This window comes from Amblyomma maculatum, chromosome 11, assembly GCF_055883805.1.
Source record: "Amblyomma maculatum isolate TAMU_Amacu chromosome 11, ASM5588380v1, whole genome shotgun sequence".
Classification (NCBI taxonomy): domain Eukaryota; kingdom Metazoa; phylum Arthropoda; class Arachnida; order Ixodida; family Ixodidae; genus Amblyomma; species Amblyomma maculatum.
The window spans coordinates 162351164-162364865 of record NC_139354.1 but is presented as its reverse complement, the minus strand read 5'-3'; the positions used below and the strand labels follow the sequence as shown (position 1 = coordinate 162364865).

Genomic DNA, 13702 nt, shown 5'->3' with positions numbered 1-13702 from the left:
GTAAGAAACAGCGCAAAAAAGACAACAACGGGATAGGACACGACACAAATAAAGGCTGCTATCAATTGATTTTATTCTGTCTGAAAGTCACATTTCTATAAGCAGTCACATCACATGTCACACTAGCAATCTTTGACTAACATGAGTGATATGAATATGTTTATCGCCTCTTCACTCGTTAAAGGTAGCTATGTCAGACACTGGGGACAAAAAAGTCGGAACATTGATGTGAAAGAAGCGCACATTCCATACTACCAGGCAAGGAAGGCTTGTGAATTTGTTATAATAATGTTTCCAGAAAACCGAGCTCGGCCGAATACAAGCTTATAGAGGGATCACTAAAGCAGTGGTAGAGCGATTCCTCTAAAGAGGAAAGTATGCAATAGTTGCATCTTACCTGTACTCACCTATGGAGCTGAAATATGGAGGCTAACGGAATAGGATTCTACTTAAGTTGAGGACAACCCAGAGGGCTATGGAACAAAAAATGGTAGGGGTAACAACTAGAGACAGAAACGTGCAGAGTGGGTCCCAAAAATAACTCAAGTTACCGACATTCTAGTAGAAATCAAAAAGAAGAAATAGGCATGAGCAGGACATGTAATGCGAAGAGAGGATAACCGATGGTCGCTTCGGGTAACGAACTGGATTCCAAGGGAAAGAGCGCAGAATTGAGCGGCAGAATGTTAGGTAGGCGGATGAGGTTAAGAAGTTCGCAGGGGTCAAGTGGATGCAGCTGGCACAAGACCGGGTTAATTGGAGGAATATGGGGGAGGTCTTCGCCCTGCAGTGGATATAGTCAGGCTGATGATGATGATGGACAACTGAGCAGACGATAAACATATTCATATCTGTTATGTTAGTCAAAGATTGCTGGTGCCGCCCTAGTGTGACATTTGATGTAACTGCCTATATAAATGTGACTTGCAGACAAAATAAAATCAGTTGATAGCAGCCTTGTGTCGTGTCCTCTACTGTGGGTGTCTTTATTGCGCTGTTTTTTTACCAAGTATGAATGACCAATTATCCCAGCACCACGTTTTATTAAAGTAGCTTAAAATTCTCAGTTTCCTTACAGTTAAAAGATGGGAGATGCATTTCGATCCCGCCCTTGAATTTTGTTTTAGGCTCGCTCAAGGAACCCTCAAGTTACGAAAATGCTGCGAGGTGTCCCTTTGAAAGGAAATAGGTCACATCGTACTTGGCGCAGGGGTACTGGACGCTAACTGTGGTGAAAAATATTTGCTTTGAGAAAATAATTTTTTCCAGAACGGTGCAATTGCAATAGTTCCGGAGAAACAGAATTCATAGCGGCGGAGTTGAGAAGGCAAACCATTAGAATAACAATAAACGAACCCGCGTAAAACAATTAGAGATGTTAAAATCGTCTAGCGCTAAGCCTGTACCCAATCGGCTCAGTGTAGTTAAAGGAAGCAGAACAAAATAAAATAGAAATATGAACTGCTGCAGCCGAGAGCACAGCTTTTTGACTGATTGATTACTTCAACAGTTTTGTTCGCCTGTGCGGTATTGCCCAACAGAATTACAGCATTGTTGCTGTGCGGTCATCCGACCTGGGCTGGGACCGTGATGAATGCAGGTTGAAACGACTTTTGAGCAGGACTGTAAAGCCTGTCGGCTGTGATTATTTCACAAACACACCACGCGCTCCTGTATCGAGCTCCTACTGTAAGTGGTGAAATTTGGGTATCTACGAATCTGTTATCAGCCCTCACATTTAGGTTCAAGCTTCCGCAATATTCGCCACGTAGTTCTTTTCTCTTGTGTTGGGCAAAGATCCGAAGCGAAAAGAAACCTTCCGGAGGGCAAGAGTTAATGCGTCATCTCACATGCTCTGAACCCCTTTGAAATCAGGCACGTTACCTTCACTGGAAATAAAGTTGTTTCCTGTGAGACACAGATAAATGCGATCGCCTGCGGCTCTTGCTTACAGCGTCATCTTAAGTGTCTCACTCCGGAAGAGCCCCACAACGTCGCGAGTGGTTCTGACTGCCTTGGATTGAGGGATTTTATCAGCGCAATTTCTGTGGACGTGGAAGAGCTTTTTTATTCCATACCGCATAGGAATTGTTTTATGCTGTACGTGGGCTGATAGCTGGGGATGCATAAGTTTTTAGAATGTGTGTCCGTAGATTCTTTTTTGGCGTTGTTCAAATCCTACACGTTAGTTACGACAAAACCTGTATGTTCAAATAAGGGGTGCGTGCATTAAGTTATTTTGTGACTCCAGTTACTGCCGAAATTTTTCTGGCTCATTTTTATAGAAGGCTGGAGCAGGAACTAAGCTTTGGGGATGTGGGGGTGGTGAATATTTGCAGATATGTAGATGACTCGTTGATAGTTCCTAATGTCTCTGATGGACATGCCCTGGGATCTGTGGCAGATGCGGCGGGGCGCTCGTTCGCGGGTTGCTCTAGTACCGTGAGTTTGACTCTTGAACTTTCGGAAATTGGATGTGTTAAGTTTCTTGACCTGCACCTTCGTGGAATAGACCACGTTTGTTGGGTCGGCATGCCGAGGTCGAAGAAGTCAATTCTACCTTCCACATCCTCAAGTTAGCAAAAAGGAGTTTTGCGTCTTTGTGTCTCCGGTCGGCCTTATCTAAATCATCTGAAAACAAGGTTGATGAAAGTTTTTCGATACAAGTTAGTTGATTGATGGGGTCGGGTTTCCCTTTGGAACTAATTAGTGCCATGTCTGAGTCATTTTGAAGGGATATTGAAAGAAGAAGAAACTTGTTAGTGAACTGTACACTCAAGTGCTGAAACCTTCCAAACAGGCCTTCGAGGTGATACCCTACAAGCACAGGGTTTGTCGCAATCTTAAGAAGGTAGCCTAGAAGGCTTGTGTTTGTCTCGGGTTTCCTGCTCCGCATAAGCTTTCCAAAGTTAACCAATCAAGTCAACAATCAATTTGTCAGTATGAGCTAACTAGCCCTACAGCAAGTACTTCTACAAGATTTCCAAGCTATGCAGGTTTGTTGACGAAAGGTACATGAAGAAATCTTCCTTTGGGGTGAAGCACGTTCCTTGTGCGACAGGTGTCGTTTATTTATTCATTACACAGTCCTGCAGCGCCCGACGGCATTATTGATGGGGTGGGGGAGATGACAAATAACATTGCAAGAAAGGCCAGAAGTACAATAAAAATACACAAAAATGAAGAAAATAACACGACACAAGGGATAATGCAGAATAAAAAATATGCATCGCATTTCCCTTAGCAGCGGCCGGAAATGCGTGGGCCAGATGGGCAAATGTGTGAACAAAAGGTTGCGCGAACGTGCTGTGGTCAGGTCATGGTAAGAACCTGCACTGCAAGAAATGGAAGGACTGCGAGGGCATTTAGATTTCCCAATCTGAATGCGATAAGCACAGAAGACAAGATAGAGAGATCTTAGAGGCCTCGAACATAATGGCCAAATGTAATGACTTGTGTATCAGGTCTACATCGGTATTCATGGTTAAAAAAAAAACGCAGATTCCTCGGTATCTTATAGCCCATTTTGTATCGCTTTCATGCAGTTGTCGCCTTTAACATGTGCAGAGTAGTTTTAGTTTTTGTCTTGGCTCCTTACGTACATTTATAGCATAGCTACGTCATGGCTTAATTTGGTTTTTACGTTGTTGACACTGCTGAATTATACTGGGTAAGAAGACAGCGGAAAAAGACAACTACATAAGAGAACACGACATGATTGTCTTCTTTGCGTTGTCTTAGCGAGTATGATTAACTAACTAGCCCAGCACTATGTTTTATTGAACTGTTGAATTTCCTGGCACATGCTAACTGAGAGGTGTTTCTTTGAACACGCATCAGTTGCTAGTGCGCTCCTGTCCATGTTCTCTCTGTGCTTTCGTGTTTTATATGTGCCGTTTTAACATGGATCATAAGAGCTGAGCCAGGCAATAGGCCAGAAAGGCCATTCATTCGACACTGCCTGACTGAGTTGTGTCCGATCAAAAAGAACTACTACTTTCCATGCTTTTCTGTTTTGTCTAAGCAAAAAGTGAAATAAGCAGTTTTGTGCGCCGCACTTAAAATCACCTGCCACAATTTATTTCGTTGAAACACGTCCTGAAAGAAGCAATTAGGCCATTTTCGATGTGCGAGAAACCAAATTTTACAAACGAAAGCATTGGAACTATAAGGTGAATGCGTTTGCAAAGGGAAAAAAAATAAATGCGCATGAGAATACAGTCCTAAGGAATATATTGAACTATGTAAAAATCGCGTAAAAATCAGCTATTCGTGAATTTACTAGTAATGCTTTTTGAAAAAAATGTGTTTCAGTTCCATAAGATACACTTAAAATGCCACTGCTTGATGTTATGACAAAGACCACATTATCTCGTCGTCTGTCTGTGAACAGCCATTTATCACCGCCATAAGAGACAACTAAGCAGAAACTGCAGGTTCTTCTTTAGGCACGGTCTAAAAAGTGTCCGCCGGTGTACAAGGACGACGAAAAGGGGCCAAGAAATAAGTTTTCGGTTTTTCGCTGCAAAACTGCCCTTGACTTTCCTCTGTGGCAGAAGAGAGCAAAAGAGATTTAAGTTTGGTTTGTAGAGGCGAATGATGTCACTGTTTGTGCAAGTAATCAATTTGAAACAGAATAAAAGTTTAATAAAGGCAGCATTTGGGTGAGTTGGTTAGACATGTTAAACCTGGAAAGCGCATAAAAAACACACGGGCAACACACGTGTGTCTGTCTCTTGCTGTTGTCCGTGTGTTTTTTATGCGCTTTCCAGGTTTAACTTGAAACAGAAATTGGCCTGGAAGGCTACAGCCAAGCGGCTTGGAAGTAACAAAAACATTCAAGTGTATTACTTAAGTGGGCAAAGCTGAGGCTTGATTCAAACGAAAAACATAGAAGTAACTATTTTGTATTTATGTTAGCTTCGCTGTTACTGTAATCTGTCGGCTGCCACCCTTTGTGTAATATTTCATGTACACATCTGGGACGCAGGCGCTCAAAAAAAGCTCTTGCCGAAATTGCGACAAGTATTGGCAGTAGATGTGGGCACAAATCTCTAAACAGCGCATGCTATAATTCTTGTAGGGTGGTTCTCAGGAGCACTTCAAAGTACTCACACCGTGAACACTAACAAATGGAACAATGCCAGCGACTATTCTGGAACGTCTGCCATGTCCGACGACAAACACCAAAAAGCTTGCACTTCTCCGAGCTGGCTGGTGTCGCCAGGCGTGCAGAACACATTTACTCCACTGCGGCGGTGATACAAAATATTTCCGCTTTCGAAAACAGAACAGGACGAAGTTGTTTAATGCGGAAATATTGCTTCTGAATACAAACAATGCTCTCTTGATGCTAGGGGCGAAATTAGCTGGAAGGTCATTTGTGCGTCATGCGACCCCATTGTCCTCTTAGTAGCAGACGACGATTGCTAGCCTCTTATGAACCGTTAACAATCTTTGTTTTGGATCAAAATTCTTAAGTGCTAGTGTTGTGTTGAACGTTATACAAGAGTATAACGTGTTAAATAGGAAAGTATTTCGGCAGCTGATTCATGTGGCCATTTTTTAAACCTGCTTTTTGCCGCTATTCTCTAGAACTAAGAAATGCCAGCCAGATAATTTGCTGATCTGCACACTTGCATAGTAAACACATAAACAACTGCTCTACTCAATTCGAATGACGTCACTCACCGTTCGCAGGAATGACACGTCGTCCTGTTCGGACGACCCTTCGGCGTCCCCCATGGTTGTTTAGGCCTAGGGGCGCAAAAAACACCAACTCCAAGCACAGCACGCACTGCTTTCACGCCGGGGTAGCCAGCTTCTTCTCTCCTCTTCCTCCCAATGCCGTCAAGGAAAAGGGGAAACGGGAAAGATGCGGCACGTGCTCGCCACTTCCGACTGAATCTTGTTCAATACTCTCCTCTCCCCCTCTGGCGGCGGCAGTCGATGAGACGATGCTGCCGTTACGGTCTCCCGAGCCGCTCCATTCGTCGGCGTCGTTCGGCGATGCGGTGTCCTGAGCGCTCTGACTCCGAGTGCACGATGCTCACTCTGGCCGGCGCTCGGGGCCGCGCCGTGGCGCCTTCGATCGCCGCAGTAACTGGAGCGGTGGCGGCGCCTTGATCGCCACTTTCTCCCTCCCAACTCCGGAACATCATTTCATCTTTTTTTTTTTGCCCGTGCTGGCTCATGCAGCTTTGGCCCCCGGTGAATGGTTTGTTCCCGCTATGAGGGGACAGGGGGCGCCAGGTGACGAAGAGGAGAAGGCATCTGGGAAACTCGCCAAGTCCACGTGAAGAACACCAGAGAAGCGCGCCTATTTCGGTGCACGGGCTGTTTGTGAGCAGGCCGCTTGAAGCTGGAGACGCACTCAAGCAAGTGTGCACTGCTGGTAGCAAATTGCTTGTTCAAGTAGCACCTTTGCTTTCTCTGTCCGATGTGGTGACTGAGAATATAGATATAAATTTTGCAGTGTGCTCCCCTCCTCCGTGTCGGGTATGTAAAGCACACTCAAAACAAATGGAATCGGTCAAATACCACCTATACCAAAAATCTTCCTTTCCATTCTTATACGAAACGATGGGGGGACGAACAATGCTTTTATTGTAAGCTCAAAAACGCTTGCGTTGACTTTGCACAGATTAATTTATCATAACAGACTTCAAAACTAACTTAAGCACTTTTTAGCTGCATTCGGTATATCTGAATAACGTTCCGGTGAGCTTACATTTGAAGGGCTTATGAGATGTAACCTGGCCACTGAAGCATACTGGGAAACTATTTTACCTTTTGCTCAATGAAGCATTCTTGTAGGAAGCACATGGGGCTCGCTAGACTAACACGATTAAGTTAGCGATGTTGAAGAGGTCTTTCTTCTATCTTAATGCAACATTGAAGTGCTACTAGCAAAGAAGCCAGAAACAAAATTCTGTTGCTAAGGGATTCCGCTTTTTCGATGTTTAATATCAGATTTCATTCGCGGAATCTTTGTGTCGAAGGAGAACGAACATGATGATAATGAGGCGTTTTTACGTGAACGTCATACAAGCATATGAACTAGACTGGACTGCGGCTAAGGTGTTACATATATGGCAAGAGCCTACCTGTACCTTTATTTAGATAAGCCAGTAATTTTTTTCATTCCTGCTGTTTGTGTCCCCAGGACAACGTGGCTCTTTTCCTCCTATTTCTATCTACCTGCCTTCCTCCTGCCGCGTATCTTGGGCGAGCCTGTCTCCTGGCAGTTTGCCTTGGCTTCACGCTGGTTTATGCCAAGGTAGTGCAGCAAGGTAGTGCAGAAGTAGTGCAGCGGTGGCGTAGCAAATCATGCCATCCAGTGCAATTCCAGAGTTTATAGTCTCTTCGTGCTCTGCTCGGTGATACACTGTGTCACGCTTCCTGCGAGAAGTGGTGTGGTCGTTCAGGTTTTTGCGCGTGCGGTACTCTGTAGAGTATTTAGCGACGGTACCACCTAAGCGGCTGTACAAGGATCTTATTTCACAATTGTTCCCAGCTCCGTTGTACAGAACCTTATACTGTGAAGGCCCAGGGAAAGACGCGCTCAAGCGAGTCAAAAACATGACTCCTGCATCGGGCGTAAAAACATTCTTTTTTAAACTGCATACAGGAACCCTCCCAGTCAAAACATGGATGGAAGAAAAGGGCCTTTTCGTACCTTGGGGCTCAAACTGTCTACTATGTAGGGAACCTGAAACAGTTGAGCACGTGTTCCTGGATTGTTGGGATGCGGTGTTTTACTGGGATGTGTTACAAGGGACCCTGCCATTGACGCCACGTGGGATTCGGTACTTGACAACTGTTAATGATGATTTGCAGTATGACTTCATCATGCTATTGGGCCTTCACAGTATTTGGAGCAGTAGGATGGCTTATAGACATTGTGATGTGGATGCACGATCTGTATGTGATTATTTTGTTGGATGGGATGGGCATGTACTGTGTTATCGAGGTTTACCAGAGAGGCGACAACTAGGGGTAGGTTTCCTTGTCAATAAGTATATAGCGGGTAATATAGATGAATTCTATAGTATTAATGAGAGGGTTGCAGGCATCGTAATTAGGCTTAATAAGCGGTATAAACTGAAGGTTGTACAGGCCTATGCACCTACATGTAGTTATGATGACCAGGCAGTTGAAAGCTTCTATGAAGATGTAGAATCGGCAATGCGAAAAGTGAAGACGCAGTATACTGTACTAATGGGCGACTTCAATGCCAAGGTAGGGAAAAAGCAGGCAGGAGACAAGGCAGTAGGTGACTATGGCATTAGTTCTAGGAATAACAGGGGGGAGTTACTAGTTGAGTTTGCAGAGCGCAATAACTTACGAATCATGAATACCTTCTTCAGCAAACGGAAGAACCGGAAATGGACATGGAAAAGTCCCAACGGAGAGACTAAAAATGAAATCGACTTCATAATGTGTTCAACCCCCGCCATTGTGCAGGATGTGGAGGTAATCGGGAAAGTTCGATGTAGTGACCACAGGATGGTGAGGTCACGAATTAGCCTAAATCTGAAGAAGGAACGCAATAGATTAGTAAGAAAGAAACCCATCAACGAATTAGCGGTGAGGGGGAGGGCAGAAGAGTTCAGGATCTCGCTAAAGAATAGGTATTCAGCTCTAACTGAGGATGGCGACATTACCCTAGAGGCAATGAACAATAATTTCAGGGATATCATTACTGAGTGCGCGGTAGTAGGCGGTAGGATAGTTAGAGAGGATACCGGTAAGCTGTCTAAGGAGACGAAAGATTTGATTAAGAAACGGCAGAGTATGAAAGCTTCCAATCCAACAGACCAGATCGAATTGGCCGAGATATCAAAGCTAATCAATAAGCGCAAGGTGGCCGATATAAGGAAGTATAACATGGAGAAAATTGAGCATGCTGTAAAGAACGGGGGAATCCTTAAAGCGGTAAAGAAGAAATTGGGCATAGGCAAAAACCAGATGTATGCGATAAGGGACAAGGCGGGCAACGTCATCACTAATATGGACAAGATAGTCAAAGTAGCCGAGGAGTTCTATGCAGATCTCTACAGTAGCCAAAGTAGTCAGGACCGTAATGAGATTGGCGGTAGGGAAAAACAGTCAGACGTTCCACCAGTGACGAAGGACGAGGTCAAGAAAGCACTAGAAACTATGAAAAGGGGGAAATCAGCTGGAGAGGATCAGATAACTACAGATTTGCTGAAGGACGGGGGGGATATCGTGCTAGAAAAACTGGCCACCCTGTATACGCAGTGCCTGGTGTCATCGACGGTACCGGAAGCATGGAAGAATGCAAACATTATCCTCATTCACAAGAAAGGGGACTCTAAGGACCTTAAAAATTACAGACCAATCAGCTTACTGTCTGTTACGTATAAGGTATTTACTAAGGTAATCGCTAATAGAATCAGGACAACCTTAGACTGCAATCAAGCAAAGGATCAAGCAGGGTTTCGGAAACGGTACTCTACTATCGATCATATCCATACCATCAATCAGGTGATAGAAAAATGCTCGGAATATAACCAGCCCTTATACATAGCATTCATTGATTACGAAAAAGCATTTGACTCAGTTGAAACCTCGGCGGTGATGCAGGCATTGCGAAATCAGGGGGTAGACGAGCCGTACGTGAAAGTGCTGGAAGATATATATAGTGGCTGCACAGCAACCATAGTTCTACATAAAGAAAGCAACAAAATTCCCATAAAGAAAGGTGTTAGGCAAGGAGACACAATCTCCCCAGTACTATTCACAGCTTGTTTAGAGGAAGTATTCAGAGACTTGGAATGGGAGCAGTTAGGGATAAGGGTAGATGGAGAATACCTCAGTAATCTGCGATTTGCTGATGACATTGCCTTGCTAAGCAACTCGGGGGATGAACTGCAAATAATGATTGATGACCTAGACAGAAAAAGTAGAAAGGTAGGCTTGAAAATCAATATGCAGAAGACTAAGGTAATGTTCAACAGTCTCGGGAAGGAACAGCAGTTTACATTAGGTAGCGAAATACTGGAAATAATAGGCGAATATGTCTACTTAGGACAGATAGTAACCGCAGATCCGGACCATGAAAAGGAAATATCAAGAAGAATAAGATTGGGATGGAGCGCATTTGGCAAGCACTCGCAGATTATGACTAGCAGCTTACCGGTATCGCTCAAGAGGAAAGTATACAACAGTTGCATCTTGCCTGTACTCACCTATGGGGCTGAAACGTGGAGGCTAACCAAGAGAGTTCTACTTAAGTTGAGGACAACCCAGAGGGCTATGGAACGAAAAATGGTAGGGGTAACATTAAGAGATAGAAAGCGTGCAGAGTGGGTCAGAGAAATAACTCAAGTTACCGACATTCTAGTGGAAATTAAGAAGAAGAAATGGACATGGGCAGGACATGTAGTGCGAAGAGAGGATAACCGATGGTCGCTTAGGGTAACAAACTGGATTCCAAGGGAAGGAAAGCGTAGCAGGGGGAGGCAGAAAGTTAGGTGGGCGGATGAGATTAAGAAGTTCGCAGGGGTCAAGTGGATGCAGCTAGCACAGAACCGGGTTAAGTGGAGAAATATGGGGGAGGCCTTCGCCCTGCAGTGGGTATAATCAGGCTGATGATGATGATGATGATTTTGTTGAACAAGTGTATAAACTAAATGAAACCTTGAAGCAGCAAGACGCTGCGGATGAGGTCTTGAGTCTGATGGGCGAACTTGTAGTAATGAAAGTCCATTACACACGGTTGTCAGCCAAGGGGCATGGCAACCACGATCTTTTACTGATGTATTTGTACCAATTCATGCAATAAAGAAAAAAAAGTGGTGGCGTAGCGGTAGAAATCCGCCTCGCATGCAATAGGACCGAGGTTCAAATCCCAGTGCCTCGCAATTCTACCGGGGAAAAAAAAAACAAAAGAAAACCCCGCGTGTCGATGGAACAAAAAAGGTGGGCATTTGAGCATTCATTGCCTCAAGTGCAAAAGCAAGAAGAATTGTCGTCCTCCATTTCCTCAATGTGAAGTTCTCTATAAAAGCAAGTGTAAAACAACTCGCGAAATTGTTGAGGCAATTGAGATAGCACGAACTGGCGATGATTGTATAAGTGGTGCGTCGATTTTGCTGTCTGAGAAAGAGATTGCATATCTTTCATCTTTTACATGTGCAGCCAGATAATATTTTTTCCTGTTTGAGTTTTTTTCTTCGCATGCGCATGTGATCTCAAGTGTACATATATTCTGCTTCTCGCATGAAATAAAAATCAGTTGGAAGTAAGCGCTCGTGTGTTGTCTGTTTCTTGCTGTTGGCCGTGTGTTTTTTATGCGCTTTCCAGGTTTAAACATCCCCAGTATTATTCACAGCTTGCTTAGAGGAAGTATTCAGAGACTTGGATTCGGAGCAGTTAGGGATAAGGGTAGATGGAGAATACCTCAGTAATTTGCAATTTGCTAATGACATTGCCTTGCTAAGTAACTCGGGGGAGGAACTGCAAATAATGATTGATGACCTAGACAGGAAAAGCAGAAAGGTAGGCTTAAAATTCAATATGTAGAAGACTAGGGTAATGTTCAACAGCCTCGGGAAGAAACAGCAGTTTGCATTAGGTAGCAAAGTACTGGAAGTAGTAGGCGAATATGTCTACTTAGGACAGGTAGTAACCGCAGATCCGGACCATGAAAAGGAATAACAAGAAGATTAAGATTGGGATGGAGCGCATTTGGCAAGCACTCGCAGATTATGACTAGCAGCTTACCGGTATCGCTCAAGAGGAAAGTATACAACAGTTGCATCTTACCTGTACTCCCCTATGGGGCTGAAACGTGGAGGCTAACCAAGAGAGTTCTACTTAAGTTGAGGACCCCCCAGAGGGTTATGGAACGAAAAATAGTAGGGGTAACATTAAGAGATAGGAAGCGTGCAGAGTGGGTCAGAGAAATAACTCAAGTTACTGACATTCTAGTGCAAATTAAGAAGAAATGGGCATGAGCAGGACGTGTAGTGCGAAGAGAGGATAATCGATGGTCGCTTAAGGTAACAAACTGGATTCCAAGGGAAGGAAAGCGTAGCAGGGGGCGGCAGAAAGTTAGGTGGGCGGATGAGATTAAGAAGTTCGCAGGGGTCAAGGGGATGCAGCTAGCACAGAACCGGATTAATTGGAGAAATATGGGTGAGGCCTTCGCCCTGTAGTGGGTATAGTCAGGCTGATGATGATGATGATGTATGAAAAGAACGCAAGTGATACCCCTGTCGACACGGGCACTTCTAAAGCGTTCAGAATTAGGGTTCTTTGCTCCAAAGGCGGTTGGCGTGCAGCTGCTAGGCAAAGTCTCGAGACCTTTGCGGTAAAGGCCCGTGGCGGGAAAGGCGGTTGTGAGCGGCTTTTAAGCTGCGTAAAGGAGCAGCCCGAACATATACGCCAGCGAGTGAGCTCAGAAGACCAAAACGTTGACTCAAATATAATTTTCAATAGTTTATTTCGGACTAATTCTATTCAAGGGCTAATGTCACGTTACATGAACTTTAGATATCTCGACTGTTGAGATATTAATTCAATTGTTTTGAGCAGCCGCATCGACATACATAGGCTTTGCTTTCCTCCTTATGCAGTGTTTTTACTTCATTGCCCTTTTTATTCTGTGCTTATTTTTTGCTGGCTACTCTACTATTTATTTCATATTCCCACGCTTTAGTTCAACTGTTTTATATATTTAAAGTGATTTTGCCAGTCGACAGATGACGCTAATTGGGGTTGCATCGATCATGATCATCATATCTCCTTTGCATCTGCCTTGTAGCTGCGTCGCTGTTCATTTTCGGATTATTTTATTTAGAGCAATAAACCTCCTTTGCAGTAAAGAGCTTAAAGAATTGCCGTGTGCCTGGGATATGCGTCATATGTCACAAGGCGGCTGTCTAGGGATGGCGCCTTCTGAATTCTCATTGGTACGTTGTCTTCGCAGCACCGAGCACCATTCGATTCGTCAAAGGAGCCGTGCGTGTGTGTTCACATGTAAGCAAAGCAGTGGGGGGGGGGGGGGGGGGGGGGGGCTAGTTCGTTGAACGTTTCTTAATGTACACTACCCAGTGTTTTCCCAGTGTATCGCGGAATTTTCTCAAAATGCGAGCGTGTGTTTGATGGCTTCACTCCCCCCCCCCCCCTTATATTGCAGTAGAACTTCACCTTACGGAGCGTAGTAGTGTGCCCAGGAAGCTTATTATTATCGATTTTGCGCCTGAGAGGCCAACACTATACACTCGATGCCTCTGAATAAAAAAAAAAAAGGTCTGATATTACCCCTTCAGAGGGCAAGTCGACAGACTCTCCGGGAAGACCATTTGGCGTAACGTTCCACCATCGTTGGTGGACTCAATTCGAATGGTGCTTCTGTCGGGGGATAAGGTTATGTCAATTGGGGAGTGTAAATAGGGGTCTTTTAAAACTAAAGCTGTGCTTTTGCGGAGAGACTTTCGAAAGCTCCAATTGGTGCACAAAGTATGCTTTTCTCATAGGTGCACGTTTGCCCCAGATAGGATAAAGTTATCCTCATTCGATAATGGAAACTGGCACTCATAGGGCATATAGTTATGACGTCCTTAAGGAGGTTACTTAGAGGCTTTAATGTGCATCTTAATTCCTTCCAAAAAGGGGCAACGTTACTCTGCGGGAGGGTATGAACTGCAGTTCGACTCCTTTCAGGGGGCCA

At 44.4% G+C, this 13702-nt stretch overlaps 1 protein-coding gene across 1 annotated transcript in view; it reads right to left on the bottom strand.

The window, feature by feature from the left end:
• Positions 1–6073, bottom strand: part of RyR (Ryanodine receptor) — a 1181579-nt gene extending 1175506 nt beyond the window's left edge. The window contains exon 1 of the mRNA XM_084584752.1: positions 5692–6073. Within this exon, the coding sequence (XP_084440878.1) occupies positions 5692–5745 (54 nt within the window). The 5' untranslated portion in view covers positions 5746–6073. The remainder of the gene's footprint in view (positions 1–5691) is intronic.
• Between the last annotated feature and the right edge of the window lie 7629 nt (positions 6074–13702).